At 41.0% G+C, this 15,509-nt stretch overlaps 1 protein-coding gene across 2 annotated transcripts in view; it reads right to left on the minus strand.

Moving 5' to 3' along the window:
- Positions 1-15,509, minus strand: part of LOC141012416 (mannosyl-oligosaccharide 1,2-alpha-mannosidase IA) — a 208,218-nt gene that overhangs the window by 85,479 nt on the left and 107,230 nt on the right. For both annotated transcript variants that reach the window (XM_073485893.1, XM_073485892.1), the window contains exon 3: positions 3,490-3,605. In XM_073485893.1, the coding sequence (XP_073341994.1) occupies positions 3,490-3,605 (116 nt within the window). The remainder of the gene's footprint in view (positions 1-3,489; positions 3,606-15,509) is intronic.

Here is a 15,509-nt window from a genome sequence, read left to right on the forward strand (position 1 = left end):
ATACTGTATATTACAGGTCGACTGATTATCGGATCCAATATTCAGTATTTTTCAGATTATTGGGGTCAGTGTTTGCTGCTTTATGATCCAGATGCAGAGAAAATCAACTAATCTGATGTAGCCTGGAATCTGAAAAGTAACTAGTAACTATAATTATTATTATTAAATGAATGTAGTGGAGTAAAAAGTACAATATTTGCCTCCAAAATGTGGTGGAGTGGAAGTATAAAATAAAGTAGCAGAAAATGGAAATAGTCATGGTAAGTACAAGTTCCTCAGCATTCTTAATAGTACAGTACTTGAGTAAATGTACTTAGTTACATTCCAGCACTGCCAATTTTAGGCTTACGTTAACATCCTCTCTCAGTTTATGCTCCGCCGTTTCTGAGGACGAATACAGATACAGATAATTTAGCTGGCTGAACAGATAATGTAGTACTCGCTCATCCGTTGTAATTAAGAATATTGTGTCTCTCCCTCTTTTACTTCCTTATGCTGCTGTGCGTGTCTTTCTATACAGTAGACATATGAAGTAACACAACCTCACAAGGAGCAGGATAACTCATGCGCCGCCTTCCAGTGGCACAAACACTACATCACATTAATTACAAAATAACTCACCTAATATATTCCAAGAAACGATTTCTTTGGCCCAATTATTACTATTCTTATTCATAACCATATTTGTCGCTAATTGTGATTCTTAGAAGCACACTGCAGAGATCAGTCAAGTGGACGAGAGTGAGAATCACGAGGTGAATTAAAAGATTAATCCAAAATAAAATCGCTGAAGGCGTTTTGTTGTTGAGCAGGTGTTGTTTATATCTCCTGTGTGTACCAAGTAAATCAATTACAAATTTGAAGGTATTACTAGTTTCTTTGAAATATGACCTGTTGTACATCTTATTCAGTATCGAGTAAGAATCAAATCAAGAACAAAATCACCAGAGGAGAAAATAAGGGAATGAGGGGCTGTCAGAGACGGGATTTTTTGTGCACATCTAGAGTAAGCACTGACAGAAAAGAGGTTGAAACCTAAAGACTTTAGAAAAAAAGACGCCAGAAGGGTAAAAATAATGAATTCTGTTATATGAATGCAATTAATCTAATTCAACAGACTCAAGAGATCTATTACAAATTGAAAATGAGGGTTGGCCAGGGGAGTGAGTCATTCTACAAACCACATTATACTTTGTGTATACACATTTTAATCATCCGGTTATATTGTAAGATTGAAAACACTAATATAAAATGATACAATTTAAATTTAAAATGTAAGATTCCCGTCCTACAGAAAAATAAATTCATCCTTTTTTTTATCAAATTCATCCTTCAAGTGCTACATTTTCCCTGTAGCTGCTCTTGTACTCCGTGTCTTTCCTTAAGTGGTATTTTGATAAAAATTAGGACATCAGAAAATGTCCCGAGGCTCTTGGAAAGCTTGGTGGAAGTGCGTCCCAAGCGCATCTGACAGTCTTTATATTGAGCCAGTGTGTAATTCTTTCTGAGTCAGGCGTGTTGACGTACAAACTGCACTCCAGTATCAAAATGATGATATCCTGTCAGTGACACGTAAATGTTTGTCAAGTGTACCGCAGACTCTCCGAGGTGTTGCAGTTATTCGATACCTAGAAAACACCACTTCTCTGTGTGCAGTCGATGTGAGTACAGAGTGTGTGTGTGTTTCTGTGTTAACAAGCCTCGACTCACTCGGCGTCTCCACTCATTTTACACAGATCTAACATGATTTAGATTCACCATGCTGGCAAAAAAAAAACACTGTATCAAATTCACAAATGTGCATGGATAAGTATGTTTGAATCACTGCATAGTTATTTAATAATAACTGCTGCCCAAAGATGTGGTCATTAGATTTTAAAACAATCTGACAGAAAGAAAACAGCCCCTCCAACAGAACATGTACAATATCTGCCCTTAAAATATTAAACCATTGGGAGAACGAGTCTAAACTGTCACTAATATGTTATGTCTAATTGTCCCGCAGGAGATGGAGTGGTTTCCCTGTGGTGGATGTGACCCCTAGAGACCACAGATGAAGGCGTGAGCGAGTAAAGTTGACGGATTGTGGCAGATAAGCCGTGACAAAGTGCAGTGTGAAGTGTAAATCTGTGTTTGTTGTCTTTATGATTGGTGACAGCGCGGCTGCGTGTCAGCGGCTGCCATTACTGTCCGTGCGAGGGCTGCCACGGCCGGCAGCTACAGCTCCTCTCAAAGTTAATGTCCATCTGCATCCACGGGGGATAGACTGGCCTCAGGGAGGCAGAAAAAGCTGTGAGGGTGTATGTGTGAGCTTCACGCCTCTCTCCATGTTTGCCTCTCACCGTGCATATGTATCTGTGGGAGTGTGTGTGTGTGTGTGTGTTTTGCGCCATGAGCTGCTTAAAACTGATGTTTTCTTTGATGTGTGAGAAAGTGAAGCTCACTGAGGATTCTTTATGGCCTCAAAATTGGCAGTGATAAACATGTTGCGGGGCTCCGCGAGATAAAAGCACATTATAAACACACTGTTTCCTAGTGGAATGAATGTGTGCACAACTGTCAGGTTAATAACATCTCTTCACACACAAGGGTGTGCTGTTCGAAGGTGCTTTGGGCATCATGTGCACCATGCCATACATGTTGAACACAGTCGGGATGTTTTCTTAGCAAGAGACCTGAGACAAACAAGTGTTTTTAAACGCTAATTGAGGCAAATTTTGTCAGCAAACAAATCTTTTCAAACATGAGACATGTGACACCTTGTCATAACAGGCAGTGAATTGGTGTAATTATTGCAGAGCGTCTACAGTACGATGCTGACAGTCATAATGACACAGTGGAGTTTGTAGGCTTTGTGTAATTACACTGCACTATGTAAACCACGTTTTATTACAACTGGGGGGAAACTGGAGTGTGACGTGGCCCAGGAATGACCTCTATCATTTACAAAACTCATAAAAGCACTTACAAAGTGGCTTACACTTGGCTGTTAGCAGCAAACCACACAAAAACCCGTCAGTTGTTCCCGACAGTGTCATTACGGATAAATGAAAGGGCTGTGGCCTCTTTGCCTCCTCCCTCCCTCAATTTCTTTCCGCCAAAAACATCCCTCTGAGCCCTCCCCTCCTCTCCTTCTTTTATTTATCACATTTTCTGCCCCATAGAGACCTTTCAGAGAGGCAGAGAATCCCATCAGTCGGTAACACGGCGTGGCAAGTGCCCACACAGGAAGCTTTTGATTCCTGCTGGAATGTCCCGAGCTTTGGAAAACTGTCAAACTCACCGGACACAGCGTTGGTGTTAAGGCACAAAAGCAGAGCTTAAAATCGATCCAGCACGCAAGGTCGCTGCTGCAAACTTCATTATGTGGATGACGTGGTCGCCCACGAGTTTAACTGAGACTTTAAAGTAGTTACAGCATAAAAAAGTAAGCGATAAAAATAAAAAAAACGTGTCCAACTAGAATGAGAGCAAAAATGAGTTTCTTACCGAGTTTAGGTCCAGGCTGGTCTGCACCCACTCCTTGGCATCATTATACTCGTCCGTCAATCCCATAATATATAGTGTGTCCAGTGAATCAATGATGGAGGCTCCCTTCAGGCCACCTGAAAAATACATGAGAACTGAGTTAGAGCTGCTTCAAACAGAGAAGAGTCAACTCCACGGGTAACATTTTATTTAAACGCCCCTTTTTAAGCAGTGGTAACACCTGAAATATAGTTTATGAGACACTATTATGTAACTGTAAGCAAATATAAGGACATTTAACGAGGTAATTAATGAATCTGTCAACATTTTTAACACATTCGCTAAGTGTGGAAAAAAGGTTTCACAATCAATTTCATATCTAAAAGTACCTGTTAACACATTTCACATGTGATAAAATCAGAATTATATAATTCATGTATATGTCGACAATTTTAACTCACAGCTTTGTTCCACTGTGTTGTAAACCATCAAAAAAGCACAGGTGAAATATATGTGCCTATATGACTCATGAAGTATGTGTTAACATGTAATCTAAAATGTGAAACTCATGTTTTCACGTACTGTCTCTTTAAAGTCACATCTGCTACCATTATGAGAATTTATCAGGTGACACGTCTGTGGACCAGATGAGTCGATTGAAACGTTTTTTCTGCACGTGATGGACACAAGGTTTCATGAGGAGGTGTATAATGAAATGAATTAAATAATCGGGGGTTGGCAGCCTATGTTGATTGTTGTTTTTCTGGCCTGTGCTGGATAATAAAGTCGTGAAGTTACGTCACAACGTTACTCATTTAGGAAGGAGGCAGATATCAGCATCGAGTAAGAGGCTTTTTATATTGTAGACTTCTGTAGTACGACTTTAAAGGACTTTCTAAATAAAAAGGGAATTTAAGATTTATCTCACTGCTTACTTTCAATCATGAAAAAGTAGTCATGTGCGGTGATACAGAAAATTGAGTATGTGAGACATGAGATGCATCAAGATGTATCGAGAAATGGTCGTGCATTTGAATCGTTAACAGGTGACACACAGTTGAATCGAATCAGGAGGCCAGCGAAGATTCACACCTCTACTTAATGGTGGAGGTTAAAGTAAAGTGCTATCATTTTAGGGTAAGTGTGGGTATCACTGGAAGAAATGGCACTTTAAAAATAAGTAAACAACAATGAAAACAGGTGTTTCTTGCTTGTCATAGGTAGAAAACATCTGCCAAGTAAACACTATCTAAAAAAAAAAGTCCCTATATCGCCCCACATTGTTACTTTCTAGGCGATTGTGCCTTATTTTGACCTTACCTTGAGAAGATTTTGAGTTTTTTGGTACATAAAAGATGGAAAACACAAGAAGAGATGGTGTCTAACACACACAAACACACACAACACGCAACCAATGATTGACAGGGAACGAGGGACACTCAACTTTGTTACCAGCTACCTTTTCCACGTCACTTCAAAAGACTTTTCTCTCTCTCCACATGTCCTGTATTTAGCGCCTGCTCGGTCTTAACATGACTTTAAGCTGTTTTGTGGAAGTTGCAAACTGATTAAGTGCTAACAGCATGCTGTGTTTTCCCGTATTTGTTTTTAAAGTGCATCAAAGGGATGCTAAGCTACAGCATTTCCATCGCTAATCCCTGAGGAAGTGAGTGAACCCACCCAGATGGTGTTTCCTTTGTAGAAAAACTGCCGCAATGCTGAGACCGGATTTGCGTTTACATTAAATACGTCAAAATTGAGAAGAAGTTTTATAAACACAGTAATGAGCACCGTGAATAGACGACAGTTCGTCAGGTACTTGACTGTTACATAAATCGAGCTACTCAAAGGGAGATGACTACTCAGATTTAACCCCCGGATCTCTAATGTTTTGATTAGCAACAGTAACTTGACAGCGTCTGTGATAAAAAGTAAAACATTAAAGTCCCTCACATGCTGAGCTTCCGTAATTGCTGCAGTGATGTTCAGTGATAATACTAAAACAGCTTTGTGTGGTCCAGATAAAAGGCATCTTCTCTGCCAGATTATAAAGCATCAGCTACAAAGCATCAGTCACTGTGCTGTAAGATGAAAGCCGAGTCATTTAGAAACCAACCAACCATTATCTTTTTTCCCGGATAGTACAAAAAAGGAATTGATACGTTTGATTGTAGCAAAACATTTTAGCAGCTGCTCGTGCAACACACTGCGTCTACTCCACGTTCCCTTCTTTAACTCGCTGTGTAAAATCAGTCTTTGTGTGCGCAGTTACTCTGTATGTATGAGCGTCTGCCTTTATGAATCTCATTTGAAGCTATTCATTTCTTTTCACAAACTAAATGAGAAATGCTAAGGGGTGTTTATTCCATCCTGGTGGCCTTATGAGAAATTGCATGGCCTATTTTCATTCTCACATGACCAAATATTATGCAAATGAAAGTGAAGCTCTCAGAGACAGCTCGGCACAAAGGAAAAATAAACATTATCCTTAATGAATTACTGTAAAAGAGTTGAAGGGCAAACTGTGGTTTGGAAGTTTAATAACAAGAAGCTGTGACTAAATAGACTGTGAATCAAACTGCTCGGGGGGGCCAACATTGCAGATGACTGGAAAAAATGCAACAGCGCGGAAACTGACCTGGTTAAACGAGAGAAGTGATGAAAAATCTCTATGTTCATCCCCGAGAACTGCCGAGCTTACATTAGATGGCTGGATTGATCTGATGCAACCACACAGCAACCTGGCAGATCAAAGTCTGCAGTTCTTATCAGGAGTTATTGTTAAAGCTCACCAAATATGCAAATGGAAACCATAGCTTTGGGCAACAACACACAAGTCTCTCTTTCCACATCTTCAGGAGAAGTTATGCAGAGCTGCAAACAACATCTTTTTGTTTAATGAGCTTCTTTTTTTTTTTTAAGTCTATAAAATGTCAGAAATTCGTGAAGACATTCCAACCTGAAGCTCAGCCCAAATAGGAAGCTAATCTTTTTTTTACACACCTGGAAAAAGCTAAAAGTTGAGCATTTTTGCTTAATGAGTGCCGACAACGACTAATGAATTATTCCTTCATGATTATGCCGGCACCCAAATTTGATGTAACCTGTATAAAGCTGCTGTTTTCATGCTGTTTAGTGCTAAAATGTTTGCCTTTGTGATGAGACTTTGCACCGCAGTCCCTATTTTAACCCTTTCTTCCGCAGTGTTCCCTTGTTAATCTCCGGATTTTTATAGTTTTACAAATGAAAAGGGTGTTTCTCAGTGTCTGTGTGGGATGTGTGTCATGACACCTGAAAACCCAACCCAGAGGCAGAGATAAGCATGCGCAAATAACCATGGATGAAGGGTTACATGGGGGCAGTGGCGCTTTGCCCATAGCCGAGAAAATCTCCCTCTTTTCCACAGCTGAATGTTGGCAGGTATGCTGTGCAGATCTGCTGAGGTGTCTACTGTGATCTAAAAAACTTTGAACAGACATCAAACGCCTTCGCCGTCAATATTTACTGTCACCCTTGAGGATTTTGATTCTGAATTCAGTATCCACTGCTGTACATGTACAAACCTGACCTCAAAAGAGTGGGGACTCTGTTTAAAACATAAATAAAACACGCTGTAATAATTTGCTCATCATCTCTACATACAGTATATTCAATTGAAAACAGTATAAAGATGGTATATTTAAGGTTTTTAACTCATCAAGTTCATTAATTAATCCCAGCAACATGTTTCAAACACAGTGGGACAATAAGGAGATGAATGTATTTATTTATATTTTACACAGCATCCCAACTCTTTGAAATCGGGTTTGTAGTACTTGTAACCGCCTTTATGTAATTACTATGAGAGCAAAATTCTCACTATCACTGACCTCTTAAACTCATCTCCATAGTTTTATGGATTAGTTTACAAGGTCAGCCAGGATGTCAGAGTGCAAGCCAGAGCAGGATCAATGGCTTGGCTTGGCTTGGCTTGGCCGAATGATGCGTGCCATATGCTTTGGCCATTAATCCAGCACTATAAATAGTATCAGATGCAGAGATACACTATTTGAAGCTCGCTAAAGCCATATTTTATAACTCAAAAGTAATTTCTTTTCATTAGCTTTTCCTCTTTTTGGTACAGTACCTCATACCAAGCTTGTAGGCCTGGTAAAGTTGCCGTGCCGTGGCTTTTCATGGGTATTCAGTTCAAATTTACCACACATCCCCACTCTTTGAAAGCTCGTCTGCCTGCTGGCAGTTCACCTCATATTGTCAGTGAGAGGGTAGTGCTAGCCTGAAGCAAGACACATGTAGTCTACATAACTGGAGAGGACCATCTGCTGAGGTTGTTAGCCATGTCCTAGTGCATACTGTATGTCAGATGTACTGTGTATTGGTGTATCACATCAGAGAGACTTCCTGCTTCTACTTATGTTACAGAGGATGGAAATCCAGCAGATTTTAACTCAAACTTTGACTCTTATTATTGCGGGAAAGGAGGTTTTTCAGTTTGCTTACCCAGCAGCCTTATCTCTCTTGGATGACAAATAGTGATGGTGACAACTGAGAGGAGGGGTATAGTCAGATATCTAATGTAATCTGGTTATCCAACCCCAGAGGTAGCGCTGCGAGGCTGCAGGCGCAGCAGCCGAGTGTGGAAAATTCCTATTGCGACCAGCACCAGGGCTAAGATGATTGATTGACTCTGAGGATTGATGGAGCAGATCAATCCATCATGGTGTACTCCTTCAACTTCCATGGTCTAAGACCCTATTTATTTCTGTAGCCCTTTGCTAAAATGGAAGGAGCCCGGAGGGATCGTTTGAAGACAGGGCAATAGGTGTGCTCCACTGTGTATTTATAAAGACTAATAAACATGCACACACATGACTTTTCCTTGCATTTTTATGTTCTATGTTTATGGAGGATGAGGACTGAGGATGCATCAGATAATGACTTAAACAGTAAGAATGATGTATTTACGATTTATTTGATGTATCACACTGAGAACACAACATTTATTGGACTCATAAAAGCTACAGGAAATAAAAAGTACAAGCATCAGCCTCAAATACTGTACAGGGAGCTTCAGGCCATAAATAATGACAAACCATCCCCAGAACTGGTCAATTAGGGCAACTGTGCAGGGGTCCTAGGTTCACTGCATGTCATTTGGTTTTGGTAATTTGATTACTTGCAAAATTTGTCAGGGAATCCGCACCACTAACGCACAATAACAACTGAGACGGGTTCTGCATTTTCAGCTAATTTCATGGCCATGCCTCGCAGAGGGACACTGTGTATTAAACTAGTTTTAGAGCTTTATTACATTCTGCTCACATGATGCATATTTCAAAAGATGTATGTTATATTTACTGATGCGAACTCAAAGGCAGCAGAGCAGTTTTTCCCCAGCGACCTCTAACAATGGCAATTGTAATGCCCCAGACAATAAGTCTGTGGTACAACACATGGGTTGATGTGAAGACACTGTGCAGTAGTGCTTTAACCATAGTAGGGCTGGATCCATAATTACCAAGGCTAATTTTAATCTTTGTTTAATCATCGGTACACATGCTTTAATTTTTTTGTTGTTGTTCTTTTGGCCAGTTGTTGATATGTTGCACTACTTTGGCTCTGATGCAGCTACCTCTTTCTGTCAATTGTAGTTAGTTACGTTCCATCACTGGTTAAACTTTGACACCAAGAATGCAAACGTATATCTGTTATCAGTCTCCTTGATTACTAATAATTGGTATCCACATTTGCCCTGAAAAAAACATATCAATCGATCCCTAATCTTCAGTCTTTGCTACAGACTAAATACATAACCTATTTAAGGCTGCACCTAATTATTGTTGTCAGTACTTCTTAATTTTTCTGATTCATAATCAATATATTCTATCGTCTATAAATGTTAAAATCCAAAAAATAACAAACATGAAAAATGGGGCAGATCTTCACATTTAAGTGTCTACAACCACATTACATTTATTAATAATAAAAATGATGTGAACTGTAATCTGACACTGTAGAATAAGGATCAGAGTTCAGAGAGAAGCGAAAAGACAGAAAGCAGTAATTACCCGGTACAAAATATTATCTAACCCCTCTTAAACATGAACTTCTTACATTCATTGTATTTAATTACATTCTTGCTGCTAAAAGCGTGCACGAATACACTAACATGCACTCGTCCGGCATCAGTATTCCAATGTACAAATTAGGCGTAAGTGAGAAGTGTGCGCAAGAATGTGTGTGTGTGTGTGTGTGTGTAGGCACACAGAGTACAAGGAAAGCCATTAGTGAGACATTGGCCGGTGGATGTTCATTTATCATGGCTGTCGCAGGCCAGTCAGTGTCGGTCAGGCAGGTTACGTTGGACGGCCAGAGTCCACATGATCAATCGCTCGCTGCAGCCCGTTTGTGTTGTGATATTATTGGCCTCGCTCTCTCTCCCTCTCTTTTCTCTTAACGTGCTCACACACACACACACACACACGCACACGCACACACACTAGTGATATATATGTATCAGGATAAACCACTCCTTTATTTAATCCCTCAGGGGACGCAACATTTCTACTCTACTCTAATTTTATTTAACTCGCATTCTGTTCGATTCGCATGCAAAATGTATGCTGATTTTCCTGAAAAGCCAGCGGATGTTTATTGTAAATTCCATTGACTAAGTACATTAAAGGTGCAATATACTTAAACAGATGAGAATAATTAGATTTCAGAGATGGAGTGTTTTAATACACCCATGGGAAAACAGGAGTTAAGTCAGAGCGATACATTTCTCATTTTAAGCTTGTGACTCATGGCTGAAGGAATCAAATATTAAAGATGTGGTCAATAAGTCACCCTGTTAGCGTCGTCAAACTGAATCTAACTGATGCAGACGCTGGATTCACATCAATTAGACTTCCCTGTTACCACTGGTTGGCAGTATCCAATTATCAATCGCCAGGGCAATGAGCGTCTTGTTAGCGCTAATGCTACCTGGCACCAGAGAGACAGGGTTAGCGAGCCAGAGTGTCTGTGTGATGTTAACGATATCTAGCTGTTTGCTATTCGAGGCACACGGCTAGCACAGGCGATAAAATGCACTAAGCAGATGACTGTACTGTAGGCGAGTGGACTTCTGATGGGGTAACGGTCGGGGAGAAGAAAGTGAGTTCAGAGGGAGTGGGATTAAGCAGGGTTAGCGGGCAGAACATGAAGAAGAAGACGGGGAGAAACTAAGAGTCAGAAATGTCATGTCGATCAATCAAGATGGACTAAGATGGTGCTTTGGTCCCCTTGAGGAGCAGATGTCTGATAAATCAAGGAACGTCAGTAACAGCTGAGGAATAAGGAATGCATATGCATGCCAACCAACGATGACGTCCCACAAACTTAGCAAAGTACTCATTTTAAACCAAACCACATTCTAAATCTAACCAATATATATGTGGGAAACACTGAATATTTACTTGGACGGGCCGTCCAGGTATATTAATGGCTGCCCAGCTATATTTGGCAACCCATTTTGGCATTTTAGACTTTTATTTTTTAAATCCGTCCAAGAGAATGACGCCATCCGCAATCGATTAACTAATGGATGACCTCTTCTGTCTACTGTCAATCATATATGCTTTGCAGACAGAGACCGAGACACTCCCTGGCACTACATCCCTCCTGTAAATGCACTGATTGCGATGCAATCTCTCCTATTAAATGTCGGCCTACTTGCTACGGCTGTATCTAAGGAGGTGGAGCGGGTGGTTCGATTCTCCAGCTCCCCTGGCTGCATGTCGGAGTATCCTTGAGCAAGATACCGAACCCCAAAATGATGCTCCAGTAGACAGGAACAGTGCTATTGCAAGTCCATTTACCATTTTACAAACATGTAAGTGCACCTGGTTGCTGCGATGCCGTTCGGTGCACCTCGGGTTTGATCGACTTCACAATTAACAAGCTTCCTCCACAGGTGGCTCACCTGCTGTTGTGACAACAGATTCACGGGTGAAAACATTCAAAATGCAAGGTGTGTTTTTGCTGCAACTTTATAGAAATGCTATAAGATGAGGTAGAAGGAGAGGAGAAGATTTTGAGTCACAGTCTCAGGTCATTCACATCGAATACCGACCCAAAAAATGTCTGTGTCATTGTAACTAATAATGATAATATGAATTAATACCTTATACTGTGATACAGTGAAACCCTCATATATTCTGAGATGGTTATCGTACAGAAAATCTCATACTGTCGAAACCCTACTTGCTACCTCAGGATGACACAGCAAATTACTTTCTGAAAATCTAAAGTTGCAGTTTAGTGTGGTCTAAACATTTTTGACATATAACAGTGTTTTTTCCCCGATCTTCTGGACATATCTCAGAGCCAGGGAGACCAGATGACGTCATGGCATTCGCTAACGGGGATCCTAATAAACTAATAAACAGTTAAAATCCTTTACATAGATTACACACAATTTTATTGCGCAGATAATTTATAAGTGAGATGCAACCGAAGTAAAGTCGGCGTGTTCACTTCGGCTCCACCTCAGATTTGTCTGCATACATTTTCAGCAGCTTGTGTTGGTAGGCATCCCAACAAACCCCAAAGTATTTCTGACTGCGAGGCCCAAAGAGCTTGGGCACCCGTCCAAAGATAAGCCAGCTGAAACTGACAGTGCCACTATCGGAGGAAAGTAGCACTAAGACCTTCTCCTGCAGCTGCACATATAAGACCCTTACTTCCAGATCCTATCCTATCCTCGCTACAAGATGTAAGTGGGGGAAACTAATCCCACTGATTATAAATGTAAAGACTGTTCTAGCAGTTACTCCACAGAGCAAGGGTGCATACATGGGGCTCATTAAATGTGTTCAATTGAATCCTCGCTTTCACTCAAGACTGCACAATTTGTTCTCTTTACGGGGGACAAATTGTGCCTGCGACGCATTCCTGATTCTCCAATCAACCTTTGGGAAGATCTGGTCTCAAGTAATTCTGCAGCTGTATATCTAAAGACAGCCTGGAGGAGCAGGTGACAGCCACAGAGACGGATCTGTTTGGCGACGTCTGTTTACAGAGAGGCATTATTTAAGTCATAAGGCTATGCAAAGCTGACCCTGCTTCAAGGAATATGCAAAGCTGTGTTGTGTTGGACATTGATGTAGCACTCCTGTCCAAACAAGAGCGGTGAAAATGAAAAAGGGACAGCTCAGGAAAGAGCTCATGTCTCAGTGGAGTGACAAAGTACGGATACAATGTAGCTAAAACCCATACTGTTTGTAGATGTGTTGGGGAGGAATTGAATATGACGAAATTGACGTTACAATACACTACATCACTATGAAATTAAGCACACAGTTTGTAATTTCTGCCACCGGGGGTCTCTAAATCAAAACACAACAAAGGATGTGAGTAGCGTGGGATCCCGGCTACAAGGATGGCAGCATCGCATTTGGTTGGTCGGTTCACTCTCAAGTGAAGTAGCGTGGGATCACGGGAGTTGTTATCTCCATTATTAAAAACCGCCTGCTGTTAAAATGTTCACATTATGTTTAGTCACATTTGCCGACTTCCTTCCTCACTCGCCGACTCTCTCCTGGAAGTGATAGCGACAGGCGGCCAAACGAAAGGCACCGTTTCCATGATTAAATTAAACATTTTGTTTTTTTGTTTAATTTTTTTTATCTATTTTTCCTCCAGTGGCCAATGGCTCAGATAAGCATTGAATATCAGCTTTTTTTACTGTTCTCTTTCAGTTTGAGTCAGTGCTGTGTGTCCGAGAAATTAAGCGGACTCCTTGTTCTGCGGATACATCTGTATGATTGCCTTGCTGCCATGGCTACCAGCACTCGCATATAAATCCCCTCGACTGCAATCTCTAACCCCTCAGTTAAGGGTGACATGCACAAAATTAGAGGCAACCAGTCCTGATTGCACCCCGTCTCACCCTACAGAGTCCCTCCCCTCTATTCCCCTCTGTGTCTCCTTTTTCACCATTATGGTAATCACACAGTCAAACTGCCCCGCTAAAAAGACTTGCATCTAATGGTTCTTTGTGCCTTCCAGTGCGATAGCACTTGCTTGGCAAGACGGAGAAAGGGACAGAGAATTGATAGATCAAGGCACATTAGAGCTGGAGTCAAAATAAATTTGTTCCATTATGAGGCCTGTAGAGGAGGAGGGGACGGAGCCAGAGGCTTCAGCTATGGACAGCAGGAATCCTTTGTCTTGGAGAATATCAGTGTTTAGTCTCTTCATGTTGCCTCTGACAGCTGATGAATACTTGTCAGAGGGAGACACTATCAATCTGTCACTGATTTCTGAGGTACTGTATTTTATTTTGATGCAGTAAGTTTCTTTTTTCCTCTACTTTCTCAGGCAAGCCTCCAATTTTCTTTAAAAAAAATCTATTGGCACAGCTCTCTGTACTCTAGTATTGGTGGTCTGGTGTTTATTTTTGTGTTAGTGATGTTGGCACAGCAGTGTTTCTGTGCTTTCTTTGTTAAAGGTGAAAGAGAATCAGCTGAAACGAAAGCAAAAGTATCTGCGATTAGTTACACACAGAAAAAAGTGCGTTTGCCACCATTGGCACTAGTCAACCCTCATCGCCCGACTGAGAAACTAGAATTACTCTGATTGGCTGTTCAGCTGAGTGATCAGTGCAGCATGTTGCTGGAGTATCCATGAATTCACTCATATAGCACAGTTTCTCCATATTTTTCATCTTCTTTGTGACATTTGCATGACATATTCTTGATTATAAGTGGCTTTATTAGCTTGATTGGTGTCAGAAAACCTTATTGTAAAAACTATTTGTATATCCGCATTCCTGAGTCATATGTGTCCCCTTTTTGAATGATGAATACTAACTACTACTTCCAGGTGGTATAGAGAGGTATATCCTCCGAGGCAGGTGCAAGTACCTACCAAGTACAAGTTAGTTGTCAGCTGCAGTCTTTGCGATGTGTTTAAGTGCAGCTTTTTGCCCGACACACAGGAAACATGAAGCGAAGCAACTGTCAGCCTTCGTCTCTACTGGTGCTTTATCAAGCACTTGTGAGAAGATTTCTAAATATCAAGATATGTATTGTGTTTGCTATCATATCAAGTGCTTACCATATCACCCAGCCCTATTTTAAAAAGCCACCAAAGTTAATTTCACAGCATTGGAAACGGGTTTAAATGTGAGATGATTGGCTTTTACAGGTATATCAATAAACCATCAAAGTGCCAAAGACTAAAGAGCCAATCAACACACCTCTGAACACATTAATCTAATCAAACAAATACAAAATGCACACTGTCCAGACATGATTAGAGAGGCTCCAGACTTTGAGCGGTACACACGTCAATCTAATTGCAGCAATCTAATTTGCCACTCTGGGAGAGCGTAGCGTGTCAGTGCAGCAGCCCTGTCTGATATGACAGCCTCTCAGATGAGATTACACACCGCACACAGTGTCAGTGTTATCGAACCCCTCACCTCCTCCCTCTCCCCAAACTGCCTCCCGTGCATTGATCAACAGACACGCGGCACAGTAGGAGAAGGGGGATCATACATCTGATGCTCTGTCAACCCACAACATCTGATTGGAGATGACAGCCAAAGCTAGATGCTCTGATTAGGCGGTTGATAAAGACACTCTGGCGCAGTGCTGAAGCGTCATTTCAGCCCGTCGTGAGGTCATCCGACTTAAATCCAGGGGCACGACAAATAGAAAAATAAAGCCTAGAATATTGCCAGTAATTAATAAACCCTTATTTTGCAGCAGAGGTCTGCAGGGGGAAGAATGCATTAATTTTTCAGTCCAAGGTTTCAGGTTTAACCTCGATAGAAATCCACTTTGCAGGCTTAATCTCTGATTTTTTTTTTTCCTATAGCTAAAAAGAGGCAGTGCTTCCCATCCTGCCTCCCAGATTTTATCTCATCTGAATGGAGCTTCCTAGCTCACTAGTTACACACAGAAAAGATGTGCAGCCCAACCAATTTAGGAGAGCCTTAATAACCTGTTGACGAAGAGCAACCGTCAGCTGGAGAAATTAAAGCAGCCATC

Source organism: Pagrus major, chromosome 17 (assembly GCF_040436345.1).
Source record: "Pagrus major chromosome 17, Pma_NU_1.0".
In the NCBI taxonomy this organism is placed as follows: Eukaryota; Metazoa; Chordata; class Actinopteri; order Spariformes; family Sparidae; genus Pagrus; species Pagrus major.